The sequence below is a fragment of the Pundamilia nyererei genome, unplaced genomic scaffold, assembly GCF_000239375.1.
Source record: "Pundamilia nyererei isolate P.nyererei 1_Seehausen unplaced genomic scaffold, PunNye1.0 scaffold00109, whole genome shotgun sequence".
NCBI lineage: Eukaryota > Metazoa > Chordata > Actinopteri > Cichliformes > Cichlidae > Pundamilia > Pundamilia nyererei.
In genome coordinates this window covers 831,014-845,072 of record NW_005187510.1, presented here as the reverse complement: position 1 = coordinate 845,072, position 14,059 = coordinate 831,014, and the positions used below count along the sequence as shown (strand labels likewise).

Here is a 14,059-nt window from a genome sequence, read left to right as displayed (position 1 = left end):
TGCACAGTAATAGTCACCTGCACACACAGATATCCCCCTAAAATAGCTAAAACTAAAAACAAACTAAGAACTACTTCCACAAACATTCAGCTTTGATATTAATGAGTTTTTTGGGTTCATTGAGAACATGGTTGTGGTTCAATAATCAAATTATTCCTCAAAAATACAACTTGCCTAATAATTCTGCACTCCCTGTATATGTATAACATGCATTTCCCAGAGTTCTCTTAGCGCTCGCCTTCCCGTGTTTAGCCGTTAAAGTGACAGACTGCAGGCTGTGGAGGACACTGCATACCAACAGGCTCAGCAGAAACACAGAGCGACATCTGTCCAGCTGCTCCATAATGCCAAGACCCCCATTTGTAAGGGCTTCCATTGTTCACTGCTAGATAATAGCTGAGAGATCGGTTACCATGTTGTACAGATGGTGTTGAGTAATAACAGTGGCAGCAGGCTGGCGATAGACAGTCAGGGCAATGGCAGCTAGACCATGTGATGTGCCTCTTATCCAGTGCCAGCTATTTACCTGGTGATGCCCCAGTGTCCTGGTGTACAAGGTCACTTCTCCATACAGACCATGAGTATGGGAGTGTTACACCAAAAAGAACTGAATCATTTTGTAATGATAGGACATTCTAAAGTAATGTATGTCTATATGCACTGACATAAACACCTGATCCCAGTACAGGTGAAAATATATGTCTCCTCTTGCTGCTCTCAGTAACATCACTATCACAGTGCTTGGCAGTGCTGTCATACTTTTGCATATTTTTTTGTGAAATGTGTTGCAACGCTCGTCTGCAGCAGGGGAGCAAAGTAAGCATTTATGGCAGGAAGCAGAAGTTCAGCTGACAGGGTCGGTCAGAGGGTCAGCATAAAAATAAGAAACAGAGGTGATGAGTGTGAAAAAGCAAAGAGGCGTTTTTCAGTTTTTGATGTTGGTGTGTGCTACCTCCACAAAACAAACCAATACAAAAGACCACTCAGGGCATTAGTTGATCACTATTGTCATATTGAACTGATGGACAGAAGCTTTGATTACTCCCACGCGAACAAAGGGACACATTGCGGCGTGCCTTGACGGTCTGGTGTCTAAGCTTGTGTGTCAGTGAAAGAGGTGGTGGCGGCGGGGGTGGTGAAATCTGCCCTTTTTCCATCCGTCTACTCTTTCCCTCTCTCGCAGATGGTGACAGCAGTGGCGAGAGAGATCTTGTTCTGTGAAACGCCATTGAATATTTACAAGTGTCTATGCCGGGAACAGCAAGAAGAGATATGACACGCTAGAATATGATATAGCGTAGAGGGACCGAGAGTTAAAACAGCTGGTAAAGAAGTTTAGGCGAGATGGAGGTTTTCTGTTCACTAACCCTGAAAAGCTCAATTGACTCTATGACTCTTGTAGTGTAGCCACATTAATCGCTTTATCTTATCGCAACAAGCTGAATAATAGATGTAAAAATAGTGATAAGAGTGTGTGTTGATAATAATCACTGCTCAGCAATCGTGTCAGGTAGCTTAGCCTCTACTTCAAGCAAAAAAAAAACTTCCGAGCAACTTTCTTTTTTTTTCTTCTTCTTTTTTTTCTGTTCTCAAAATTGGAAATGCCTTTGATATAGATAAACTGTGTGTCAGTGTTGTGAAGTCTTCAGAGTCCCTGCTTGTAGCGGTAGAGCACCCCCACCAATTTCCTCTGATGTGGCTTCAAAAAGGGCCTGAGGAATCAACAGTCTCCGGGGAGGAACTCATTTGCGATTAAAGCAACTCTTGAAGATGTTACATGTGCTTCCTGGACCCTCGACATTCCTGCTATAAAATAGAAGTGCAAGGACGACGCTACTTTGTTGGATTCTATTTCCTTTTTTAAAATTTTTTAATGAATCAAAGAAAAATTATGACTCTATAAATGGCACCAGTGAAATTGCTTTCACCCTTAGAACAATGCTCCTTGATTGTGTGCTACTAACTGTTTTCTGATTTCATAGAGATGCACCTTTTTTCATATGTGCTGAGCATGCACGTGATGTTACAGTAGTAATGCAGTTAGAAATCCCTTAATAAATGTGTTCCAATGTCTTGAAATATGACATAACTGACGCACAGATGCGTTTTTTCAGCTCTATGCTGTGATACTGATGCCACCTATTTATGACTGAACCTGCAGAGCCCTTGTAACCTGGCTAATTATACATTTACCTCAGCTATATATATATCTGTGATAGAAAGCATGAAAAATGCACATCTCGTCATTTTTTTCTCTCCAAATGTAGCTGTACAAGGACGTTTCTGTGCTTTCCTTCATAGTAGACAAAATGCTGCTTGCACATGTTATGGGAGGGGGGGCAGATTTCACATGAGGGTGGAAACGACACCTCATCACCCGGCTCAGTTCCTCAAGTGATTTTATCGCTGTTTCACTTGGGGTTTTTTTTTGGTTTTTTTTGCTTTTTCTCCTCGCGTGGGTTCAACATTTTGCGACTCCTGGTCCAGCGGCAGTGTGACACGAGGGCAAATGCACGATGACGCGTTTGTTTTCCAGTCTCTTTGCGGAGGCTCGGGGTGCATTTCCAGCACAGACTAGTGTTCCTGTGAACGCTAACTGCGGGAGGGGGGAACAGCGGCTGTAGCTATTGTCCGTTGTCTGCCGGAGTGTGGGAGCAGAGCTGGGACGCGTCGCATATGTAATCAGCTCTTTTAGGTCCAGCAGAGCTCTGACTCTCTGTTCCAAATGAACTCACACAGCGTGATTTGACGCGTTACTGCTCACCTCACATGTTTGGGTTTTGGTTTTTTTTTTATGTTTTGTTTTTTCTCAGAGAGACGCTGCTGACATTCAGTACGGGACTGTTTGCACGGATGGATCCAGTATAACGGCACAAGCAGGAATTGAGGAATTGAGGCTTCTGTGCAGTCCGTTATCGCTTTGTTGGAAAGAATTAAGGGAATAAGGCTTCGTTGGTCGGTTTTCTTGGATCGGATGTGGCCGGTTGATCCCCCCGGTGTTATCTTCACGGTGTTTTCAGCAGCTGCTGTCCGGCAGACAGGCAGGCAACCCGGTGTCAGCACTCGGAGCTGTCCGCGGTGCTGAAGGTCGGAATCGCTTCTTGGCTTTCAGGAGCAGAAGCCTCTGACGGTCCTCAGCACGTTATTGGAATGACTTGGAGAGACGGCTATCTTTGTCTCAGCGGCATCATGGGTAAGCTGAACGAGCTTCAGAGTGACAACATCGCGGTTTTGTTTGTTTGTTTTTTGCTGTTTTTTTTTTAAACCACTGGTCATTTTGTTTGCCATAAAGGTGGCCGTTTCAGTTCAGCACTCTGGCCGAACACAGCATGTGTTGCAGCAATTTCTTTTCAGAAAATCCCAAATCAGATTCCTTTTATCCTACCGACAGTACTGCATGTGTTTGTCTCCACTGAGCGCGCAGTGCCAGTCAAAAAACAACAAACCCCCATTTTTAACACGTTTATTTGGGTCACAGAGAGGCTGAAGGGGCTGTGGGTCTGACAGGCATCAGCCATTTTTGTGTGAATCCATACACTGGTTTTCCACAGCAGTCCCCTCCTCTTTCTTGTGTCTCTTGAACTTCAAACAAGGAGCATAAATATTCATCAAGTCTATTATTATTACTGCCGCGCAACACTAAAATTAGAAGCTCATTAAAATGTAATTCACCACGTGCAGCCAGTGTTAGGGCATGTGAATGTAGGCGCTCTCCTTGCGTTAGTATTGGCTGGAATACACACTTAAAAAACAACAAAAATAATAATGACACCCTGTAAACCTTTCATTCTAGAGAAGTGCCTTAAAACTCCTCAAACTGAATATGCATCTTTAATAGGATGTAATAAGGGAAATATTGGGTGATAACCTCTGCTGAAACATGCTATGTTACCCTCCTGGTGCATTCTGTTCCCTTTCATAAGGCCAAAGTGTTCAGATCTCATCCACTCTGGACTGCAGCTGGATACTTTGTGATGCCCGTGATGTGCTTAAGCTGGACTCTGTCCAGGTCGGGATGTTCTGAGGAACACTTCACTACCCAAACAATGAGTCTTTAATGAGCGGTTCAGTTCACCCCAGTTCAGGTGAAGCAGGGAAACAGGGATGCAATATGATACCTATGACAGTTCATTTACTGCCCCATCAATATTGCAGCTTGTTGCTGCTTTAGCTGTAGATGAGCTTATTTTTGTCTCTATTAGGCAGCTGATATGCAACAAATTTCACAGAAAACCTCCAAATGCAATCTTCAGTTGGAATCGTGGCACGGACACTCAGCAGGGTTTCTTTATAACTGTTAAACAAATGAATGTGGCACAGATGTCACCAGAAGCTCCTCATCTCGATTTGAAATAGCATCCTGTGACGATGTTACGGATGAATGAGTGTAAAATGAATGAATCTAAAAGTGTCATTTAACGCTGGAGCTGGCTTTCTGCTTTTCTTGTTTTTTGCCTGGAAGGATACTGCTGATTCACTCTGGAGTGTTAAATAATGTTGCAGTGTCATTTAACGGCCACAAGAGAGAGCTCGGTGCTCTCTGCTTGCTGCAGATCCAGCAGCTTTGTGAGGGGATGTCTCTTTCAGGAAAAAATTGAATGGAGCATGCACAACAGTGTTTAATATGTAATGGACATTGCCGATGGATACATGTTGTTGTCTTTACTTGTTGGCCTTATTCACAGCAAAAAAAAAAAAAAGTGGGGGGGGGTGTCAAAGATAACCTCTCCTTCAAAGACATATGTGAATGTGCACTGCCAATTCCCCAAGAACACACCCACTTTTTTTGGAAGATGATATTTGCTGCTACCCTAAAAAACAAACCTTTGGTCTGATGAGAAAGTATTGGAAAGGAAATTATTTATTGATCCTGTGGCATGTGGTGTGTATTTCCCTTAATTCACTGCCTCAGTAAGCAGCCTATAGCAGGTTGAATAGAGTATCTATCTTCCAGGTGTTTTGGACAGGGTAGTAGCGCTTTATTTTTTTTATTTTTTTTTATTTTTCTATTTTTAACTGCAGGTTCAATGACTATGAAATGTGCAAACACAGAGAGAAATGGTCCTGCCCGAGGGCCACAGCCCCCAAACCCGCTGCCTGCGCTCAGCCGTGAAGAGTTGAGCCAAAGGGAAGCGCGTGTGTTTGAGAGTCTGGAGCAGAATGGCTGCAGTGATAGTGAAAATACCTGGGGCTGTTACAGCTGCTTGACCAGTGTGTGTGTGTGTGTGTCATTGTGAATGCATTCATCTACTGTGGAGTCTTTTTGTCAATGTGCTCTGCAAATGAATGGAGGTTATAATAGTTTCCTGTCAGTGTGGGTTGAGCTCAATCTGTCTTTGGATTGCATCCCTGGATGGACTGTTAGCAGCCTTATGCTGTGTGGTGTCTGCCAGTGTGACTAAAGACAAACCAACGTGCTTCCGTTACTGTCACACATCTAGTACTGTGCTACAGCATGAGATCTTATCTCTACCGTCAAAGTTTCAGAAGATTTCTTATTTTTGGGTTGAATTTGAGAAATTTTGTAGCTCAGAAGTCTTTGAACTGCTAAACCAGATAGCACTCGCTAGCCTCTCAAGCCCCTCTATAACCTCTGTAAAACATTTAGGCAACCACAGAAAATGCCCTGTCATCAGTGTCACTACATAATTTCATTTAATTTCATTCAGTGTTTTTTAGATATTGTAGATTCAGCCTGTGGAGGTTTTTCCCCTCCTCCTGTCTAATAGACTTTATAACCCTCAATTTTTATTCTGACTCAGATCCAAAGTGCAAAGTGTATTGATGTCTGAAGCTCAGTGTGTGCAACATTTTCTGGACCCATGCAGTTTTGGTTTTTTTTGGTCTGTGTTTTTGGAATACTAATAGGCTATCAGGTATTTCGCTGATGAGATAAAAGAGCTTGACATGTGCAGTCCAAGGGCTGAGAATATGGTTAATTATTATTGGCAGACTGAGGAGGTGCACAGTAACTGACTCCCTGTTAATTGCAGTTTGGAGGAGTAAATATGTAGGTCATTGGCCACAGCAGTGGAAAGGGCAGATTTCAGGTAATTAACCAGGTAAAACATTTTTTCCCATGATCCTACATGCTCTAATGTAGGTAGTTACTTTATTAGTGTAGATACCCACACATTTCTCCATGAGTAAGCTTAATCCACTCGTCCACACACAAAAAAATTGTTTGGCTGAGAAAAACAAAACTCTGAAAGAATCATATAAATTATACCTAGATTATCATTAATAGCCTTTTTGTATTTGTCTTTGTCGGTGATGATTGATATGTGGGATTTAACTAGTCTTTGGTGGAATAGCTGCAGCCTTTGGGGTCTCCTGGTGTTTAGTAATGTGTGCGCACATGTGTTTTGTCAGCAGACATACTGAAGGTGCTGACATACGCTGCTCTGCCTTGATTACTGCAGAGCACTGTTACCTGAAGCAAAAAAAACAAAAAAAAACCAGACTCCTTTGTGTGATTGGAGACTTCCACGTTGAGATAACTTCCCATGATTTAGTTACAATTCACAATGTTAGTTAAATCAAATACAGGAGGTAATGTGGCGTTGATTAGGAGTAAGGTGACAGCTGGTTCTTCTACAGTGACCCCTGGTTTGCTGCAGAGCTCTCACAGTGGCACTGGATAAATAAAGGAAGTTGTGGTCTGATTGGCTCCTGTCCTCTGGGACACATAAAGCACAGTGTGTAGCCTCGCTGCTTCCATTGTGTGTGACCAGAGTTTTAAGTCATCTGTAACACTGATAGGAGGTCATAAATACCTCGTGTGTCACTAGAACATAGACCAGTACATACTGTGTAGATGTGTAGATGCTGAGCTTCCTTTGACCTATGAAATATAATGCAGATCCTTCATTATTGTGACATTAACCTGTGTTTAAAAAAAAGTATTATGTTCTCTTTTTTTGTGAGGTGTTTCTTGTGTGTTTCAGTCGTGTAGCATCTCTCTCTCTCTCTCTCTCTCTATACATATATATGCAATGGAAGAAGGAACTGACCTTGAAACATAATCCCTCCATAGCCGGTTATCAAGATTACGTGAAGTATCCTCTGAAGGTCTACTAGATGATGTGAATGCATTACTATGGACATAATCATGGCAGCACAGGAACAAGCTCTAAGCACAAGATCAATAGTTCTGGGGTCTATCACACCAGGCAAGACCTCAGGTGCAGGCTGTGTAAAGATGCCCCTGAGACAATCCTGCACATAACAGCAGGGTGCAAGATGCTAGCAGGCAGGGCATACATGGAACGGCATAACCAAGTGGTTGGCAGAGTATACAGAAACATCTGTGCCGACAAGGCCTGGAAGTCCCGAAGTCAAAATGGGAGATGCCCCCTAGGGTGGTGGAGAATGACTGAGCTAAGATCCTGTCGGACTTCCAGATACAGACGGACAAAATGGTGATGGCTAACCAACCGGACATAGTAGTGGTAGACAGGCAGAGGAAGACAGCCGTAGTGATAGATGTAGTGATACCAAATGACAGCAACATCTGGAAGAAGGAACACGAGAAGCTGGAGAAATACCAAGGGCTCAGAGAAGAACTCGAGAAGATGTGGAGCGTGAAGGTAACAATGGTCCCAGTGGTAATCAGAGCGCACGGTGCAGTGACCCCCAAGCTAGGCGAGTGGCTCCAGCAGATCCCAGGAACAACATCGGAGATCTCTGTCCAGAAGAGCGCAGTCCTAGGGCCCTCAAGCTCCCAGGCCTCTGGTAGAGGACCCGAGCTCGAAGGATAAAGACCGCCCGGATGGGCGAGAGGGGAATTTCATATATTGCTTAGGAAAAGACACAGGAGGTCTTATAGGAGGCTTTTTCCTTACTGCACCCAGGGTGTTGTGATATAACAGTGTGACAATTTATAAAACTGAATGATTGACTGTGTAACTTGATGACAGCTTTTGTTTTCTCTCTGTCCCACCCAGAAAAAATTTCTTGGTCTGTGTGTTAGTGCAAAGGTTGCATAGGATGTTTTGGGTTGTTACCAACTATAATAATTTGTTAGGTCTCTGCCACGGAGGTGGAGAGACCCAACTCTGCGTCTCTCTGTATTTCGTTTCGAACCAGCAGCTGAGATAAGCAGTTTGGAGCTGTGGTACAGATCGAGCCTTTGAACCTGTTCTGACAGTTGCCGTACAGGCGGGCGCAGTCTAAACAAGTTCAGTTAATGTAGACATAACATTTCGGTCAATTCAGCACCCGCTTATACTAATAACGGTAATGCACTGACTCAGCACTGGGACTGTAAAAGCACGACGTGTGGTGTGGGTCGGGGGTGGGGTGCTGCAGTGGCTCTTTGCCACCCCCAACTGGCTGTCTGGCCTGCCAGTCATTTAGTAAGGTCTTACTCTTCTCAAATTTTACTCAATGAGAGAGGTGTGGTCACCCGAGTGATATTACTGTCCACTGACAATCCAGCTATACCAATAAATAAACATTATTTTATTTACCCAGGATGACACAACACAGAAAAAAATTATTGCCATTCCCTTTAAAATATATTAGCAAAATATGCGTAACATTCACTATGATGTAGCCTCTGCTGTTAGTCGGCTGTATTTGCACTAAAACTACTGTAGAGGATGGACGCACAGGCTCAAAATGTAGAGCAGCAATAAAAAAAAAAAACTGCACTCATGTCACTTTACCTTTCACTGATTGAAAAGGCTGCTGCATGTGTCTAATATTTCATCATTCACCTCATCACCATGAATTGTGAGTAGTGTTTATGAATATTGTCGCTGCAGGGGTGAAAACACTCATTTTACTCACTTTCATAAAAGTTCTCTTCCTGATTCCTGATTGTCAAACACCTTGAGAGATCTTTTTGGTTTTTTTGTTCACCCAGCAACAACAATATGCCTCATAGTCATGTTACAGCTTTAGATAACAAATACACAAATTACTCCATTGCAGCTCATCTTAGGTTTTATAAGGCTGCCACCGCCTCTTCAGTTGAACTAACTGTTCCCCTTCTCTTGCCTGCAGGTTATGTGGGTATGCAACTTGTGCCGAAAACAACAAGAAATCCTCACCAAATCGGGGGCATGGTTCTACGGCTCGGGGCCTGATCAAGCGCGGGGTGTGTTTGAGGGTGGGCCACAGGGGAAGAAGGCCAAACTGCAGGACCCGTCCCTATACCCCTACCAGGGAGCCTCAGGAGACTTGACACCAGCGTCAGACAGAAACAGACCTCACGGCGGGCTCCTGCCCAGACAGGCGTCCCTTGACAACGGTTCAGGGCTAAGGTACACGAGCCCCACACATGCACACCTCACTTCTGTTTGTGAAAAACAACAACAAACAAGCAAGCATGCGCTGCATGCACGGTGTAAGTTACAGACAAGAGCTTCATAAAGGTGGTTCATCTAACAGCAGAAAGCCTTTTAATATTACCGCTGCTCTGTGTTGCTGTAGAAGGAACAGACATGCAAGCCTGCCATAAGAATCCATATAAGCTTCTTCTACATGGAGCCCATGAGACCTATAAACGACACAGGGAGACATATACTGTATCTAACTGGCACTAACTCAGCTATTCTACTACAGTCATCCACCCACTCATTCTTTCTTCATTACACTCACATGCATGCATGCACACACATACACCACAGTGGCACACATGATCACAGATGGTTGAAACTCTGATTCAGCTGCAATGGGAAACAGGCAGGTGAGGTGTGTGTGAAGTGATTAGTACTATCTCTGTTTTTGAGACAAAGGCGCACTTTTTCACTGCAGCGGTCCTATTTAGTAATTAGTCCTGTTTGTAGGCCAGCTCGGCCACTGCAGTAAATAAAGTATTAATAGGATGGGGTTTTTTTGTTTGTTTGTTTTTATTCGAAAAGCAAGAGTGGGCTAATTACAATGCAGAACACTGTGTTTCTTTTGTCATATGCACTAAGCGCTCCCTCTGAGTGCAACACTCTCACATGCTGACAACACGGACACGCTGTGTTTGTGAATCCCATATCCGGTTGCCTTTTTCTTGATGCTGGTGTCAAGTAAAGTAGTTACTTTGATGTCCACATGGGGGCTCCTTGCTCTTTATTCTTCTAAAGGTTGGATGGACGCTTATAGTCAGGATCTGTACACTCTCTGGAATTTCTCAGCAGAGCCCTTGAAATAAAACAACAACAAAAAAACCCTCTCGTGTCCGTCTTTGCTCCTTCTCAGATGTAAGGTAACTCAGCATTTGTTCAGCGTAAGGCTTTGTTTTCCACAACCCTTGGTGTGCCACAGCAACCTTATAGCTCACAGACTAACAGTTGCCCCCTTGTCTCTCTCTGTCTGTTCTTCCTCTCCATGCTTCTTTATAGGAAAGATGGGAAATGCAGGCTGTATACTTAGCCATGTTGTGGAGAGCACACTCAGTGGATAGCCTGGATCTAATTGGAGAGCTGTACAGAGTTAGCCCAGAGTAATTTATGTGCATCTGTGTTACATGCCAGCAAAGTACAGTTACGCTGGCCTGTGTAGCACAGGGACAAAACAACCTGCACAACTCTGGTTACAACATGTCTCTAAACACAGTCCTCAGAATCCACTAAAAATTTCGTACGTGAAGTCCATTTAACACATCTGCCCTGCAAGTCAGTTGGAAATACACGAGTGTCCTGTTAGAGCTTTCACTGTGTAATGAGGCCACTGTGCTATGGTTTAATTTGAATCGGTTCAGTTTACATATTTATATACAGGACCGATTCATAGCCGTGTGCATCTCAGGGAACTTTATACTGTAAAGTACAAACCCTACAGAAATATAGACAAGAACACAATGAGCAAGCAGAGTGACACATGAAGCCTTTTCAGACATGGGATACGTAACACTGCCACTTCATCAGTCTGTTACAGTGATGGCATGATGTTATTCTCCCATCTTCCATCAGATATACCCATTGTTACACATTCAGTGATGTATAACACACAAGGTTACAGTTTTATACAGCAGGTCAGCTGTATTTTGGTAGTTATATAGAGGATATGTCCTTCTTGTAGTTGTGGAAACACATGCAAACATAATGTAGCAGACTTTAGTCAGGGGATCAGACTTTTTCCTACAGTCCTGATGGCTTGGATGCAGTTGGAAGATAAGGATGGCCACAGTGTTCTTGTTGAATCTCCCTTAGACTGTCCAATGATTTAAAAAGAAAAAGAGCAGAGAATCAACTGCAAATTGTAATTAAAGCTGCAGTGCTTTACAGTGCAAAGTAATGCAGGAGTTGCTCAGACTGCTCCAAACAGTCAGTCACTCAATCACTTTTTGTTTCCGGCCGAGGATTTTGCCATTATATCGTGAATGATTGCATAGCTTTGAGAGGTGGAGATGGTACCAGGGAGTAATTCTCGCATTGACATTGCCTACATTTGCAGTGACAAAACAGGAAACTGGCTGTCTGAAAATTCATGGGATAATGCTGATGATGGATAGCACAGAGTGTATAAATAGAACTCCCTCCGCATAAGCACCGAAACCCACTTTCATTAATCTTAAAGAATGTTTAAATTAACTCCTGGATCTGTTGTGCTAAAAAAGGAGGGGGAAAAGCTGGAGGTCTATTTATAAGGAGAAATAACTTGGGAGGGCTTCCAATTTGTCTTGGTCTCGAAGGTGTCATTTGAATGAACGCACAAATATGCCAGGACAGCTGCAGTGTTGGGTGATGCTGATGAAACCGCCATACCTAAACAGGGACTGGAATGTACTCCCTGGGAGAATTTCTTCAGATTCTGCATTTTCAACACATTTAACCCAGCAGCGGGCACATTCACCCTGCCAAAAAAATGTGAGAAGAGGAAGGAGCACAATAAACCTAGCTCGAGCATCCTGTAACAACCAGCAAAACCCAGTGTGTTACATAGTAAGCTTGGGACAATTGTTTAGTCAAACCTAGTCTGTCCCAGTTTAAAGTTGTGTACCGGTACTAGTCCTATTTTATGCACGTGCCGCATTGGCCTCGATCAGCTCTGCAGTGAAATGATAATATGGTAGAACAGCTGACACAGATAGTTCAGGGTTAATAGTTTTTGTTGTTTTAGTCATCAGTTTCATTTGAACATATAATGTTTTCTTTTAGATTTGTATTAAGTAGGAGAGGGTTTGTTTTGAGCCCAGCAGTTCATTTCAGTTCAATTTTATTTATATAATCGAATGAGGCTTTGGGTTTAGGTAAACCTAAAGAGGACTGAGTGTTTTTGATGCTGACTCACCTGGTCCCTTGCATGGATCAGTGGAATAATACAAACATTTGCAATCCCTCTAAGCTTAATATTTTCATAGTCTAGTATTTATAGTACTTCATATATGTTTGAGTTTAGATAGATGTGGGTAACTATAGCATCTGCATGTTTGTTTTATTCCGGACTTTATTATCCTAACATGATCACAGTGCCAACACCATTCTACATAAATACATTTACTGCCTCATGCTTAAACAAGGGCCACTTTATTGTGTTGATTAACAGCTGAAGCGCTGCTTTAAATATAGCAGATCTATATTTTATCTCTCAGTAAGGTTATAATAGTTTACTAAAACTAAACTAACAACCACAAGTAGATGTAAAAAAAAAACAAACAAAAACGGTTTATTAACCTAAAATAAAAATTAAAAAGTAGACATGTGAAAAAACAATTAAGCCAACTGAAACGACTTAGTGAACTTGGAATATTACGAACATTAAAACCAAATAATAATAACGATAATGGTTATTATTATTACTATTATTATTATTAATAATAATAACTACGACTGAAACTAACTTAAATTAAACTTCTTCCAACTCTGGAAAGTAAACTGAATTAAAAAAAAATACAACAAAAAAAACCCGTACAAACAAACAGATTTCTGAAAAACACGAAGATATGTATGTAACCACATTAAATGCATCAACTTTAAAGAAGGGCCTGGAATTAACTGGGTTCTTTTTGGCTAATTTCAAGTGTTTACAGTTGGCTGTCTGGACGAAATGAAACGCATTAAATAAATAAATAAACAAGCAGGCTCTCGGGAAAGCCCTCATTAGTTGCGTGCTTTGTCCTCACAGTAACTTTATTGCTGATTGATGTAGCGCTGATATTAAAAAAGCCGGATGTGGAATGTCGGAAAGACAAAAAGCCGTGACGCTAGCACGCCCCCTTCCACCCCCCTCGTGCGTGATTCTGACGGTTATCTGCCGCTGTGCGCGTCCCGAAGAGTGCGCGAGACAGAATGGAGAGATATGGCGAAAGAGTTCGCGCGACTGTATCGGTAGCGCGTGCGTACGTGTCTGTGCGCGTGTCAGGGCAAGTGTGTACTCTTCATGGGCAACGGGAAATATGAGTTGAATGTGAGGCAGCAGCTGATGCGCCGGTACGGGGATGCTACCGCCGCCGCCAGGTGCAGTGTAGGATGGTTCTTCGCTTTTTCTTTCCTCCGGACGCTCCTTCACCTCTCCCCGCACACGGAGAAGAGATTTTTGCCGCTGCCGCGAGAAGAAGAAAAGGCTTGTTACCGGCACCGGCACTGCCTCCCTTTTCTCGCTGCAAGTCCGAAGCATTATGACCGAAGGAGCCCACCCGGTATGCGTCTCGTTTAAGGACACTTTTTTACCAGCAGCGCAAGGAGGAATATGGAACTTGATCGGCGTCTTATTTGCGTTTAATGCGCCCCCGGGAGATAACATCAATACTACCACTACTACTAATAATAATAAGGAAAAAAACTGACAAGGTGTATGTTTAGAAGGGGGGCGTCCGGAGAGAGCGCAGGCTTTGGGATGTAATGGTGGGAAAAGGGAAAAGGCTGAGCACTTACTGAGGATAAAAAGAAAACCGAGGTGGGGGGAAAATGCAGTTTGAGACATTGCGTCAGTTCTGTAGCTCGGTTTTATCACATTTCAACGGGGCTTTCACGGCACCTCAGAACATCTTGCAGACGGAGCTGTTCGAGCAGGCGCTGAGCAACATCGGGTGAGTGATTCCTTTGTAAAAGAAATGCCCAGATTTATGAGGGAGGGCTTCCCCGTTGGTATGTCAGGCGAGTTTTTTTTTTTTTTTTTT

The 14,059-nt window shown here is 43.1% G+C and overlaps 1 protein-coding gene across 1 annotated transcript in view; it reads left to right on the top strand.

The window, feature by feature from the left end:
• The window catches only part of rims2a (regulating synaptic membrane exocytosis 2a), a 149,506-nt gene that overhangs the window by 34,413 nt on the left and 101,034 nt on the right, over positions 1 to 14,059 (top strand). Inside the window, exon 5 of the mRNA XM_013912955.1 lies at positions 9,010 to 9,269. Coding sequence (XP_013768409.1) covers positions 9,010 to 9,269 — 260 coding nt within the window. The remainder of the gene's footprint in view (positions 1 to 9,009; positions 9,270 to 14,059) is intronic.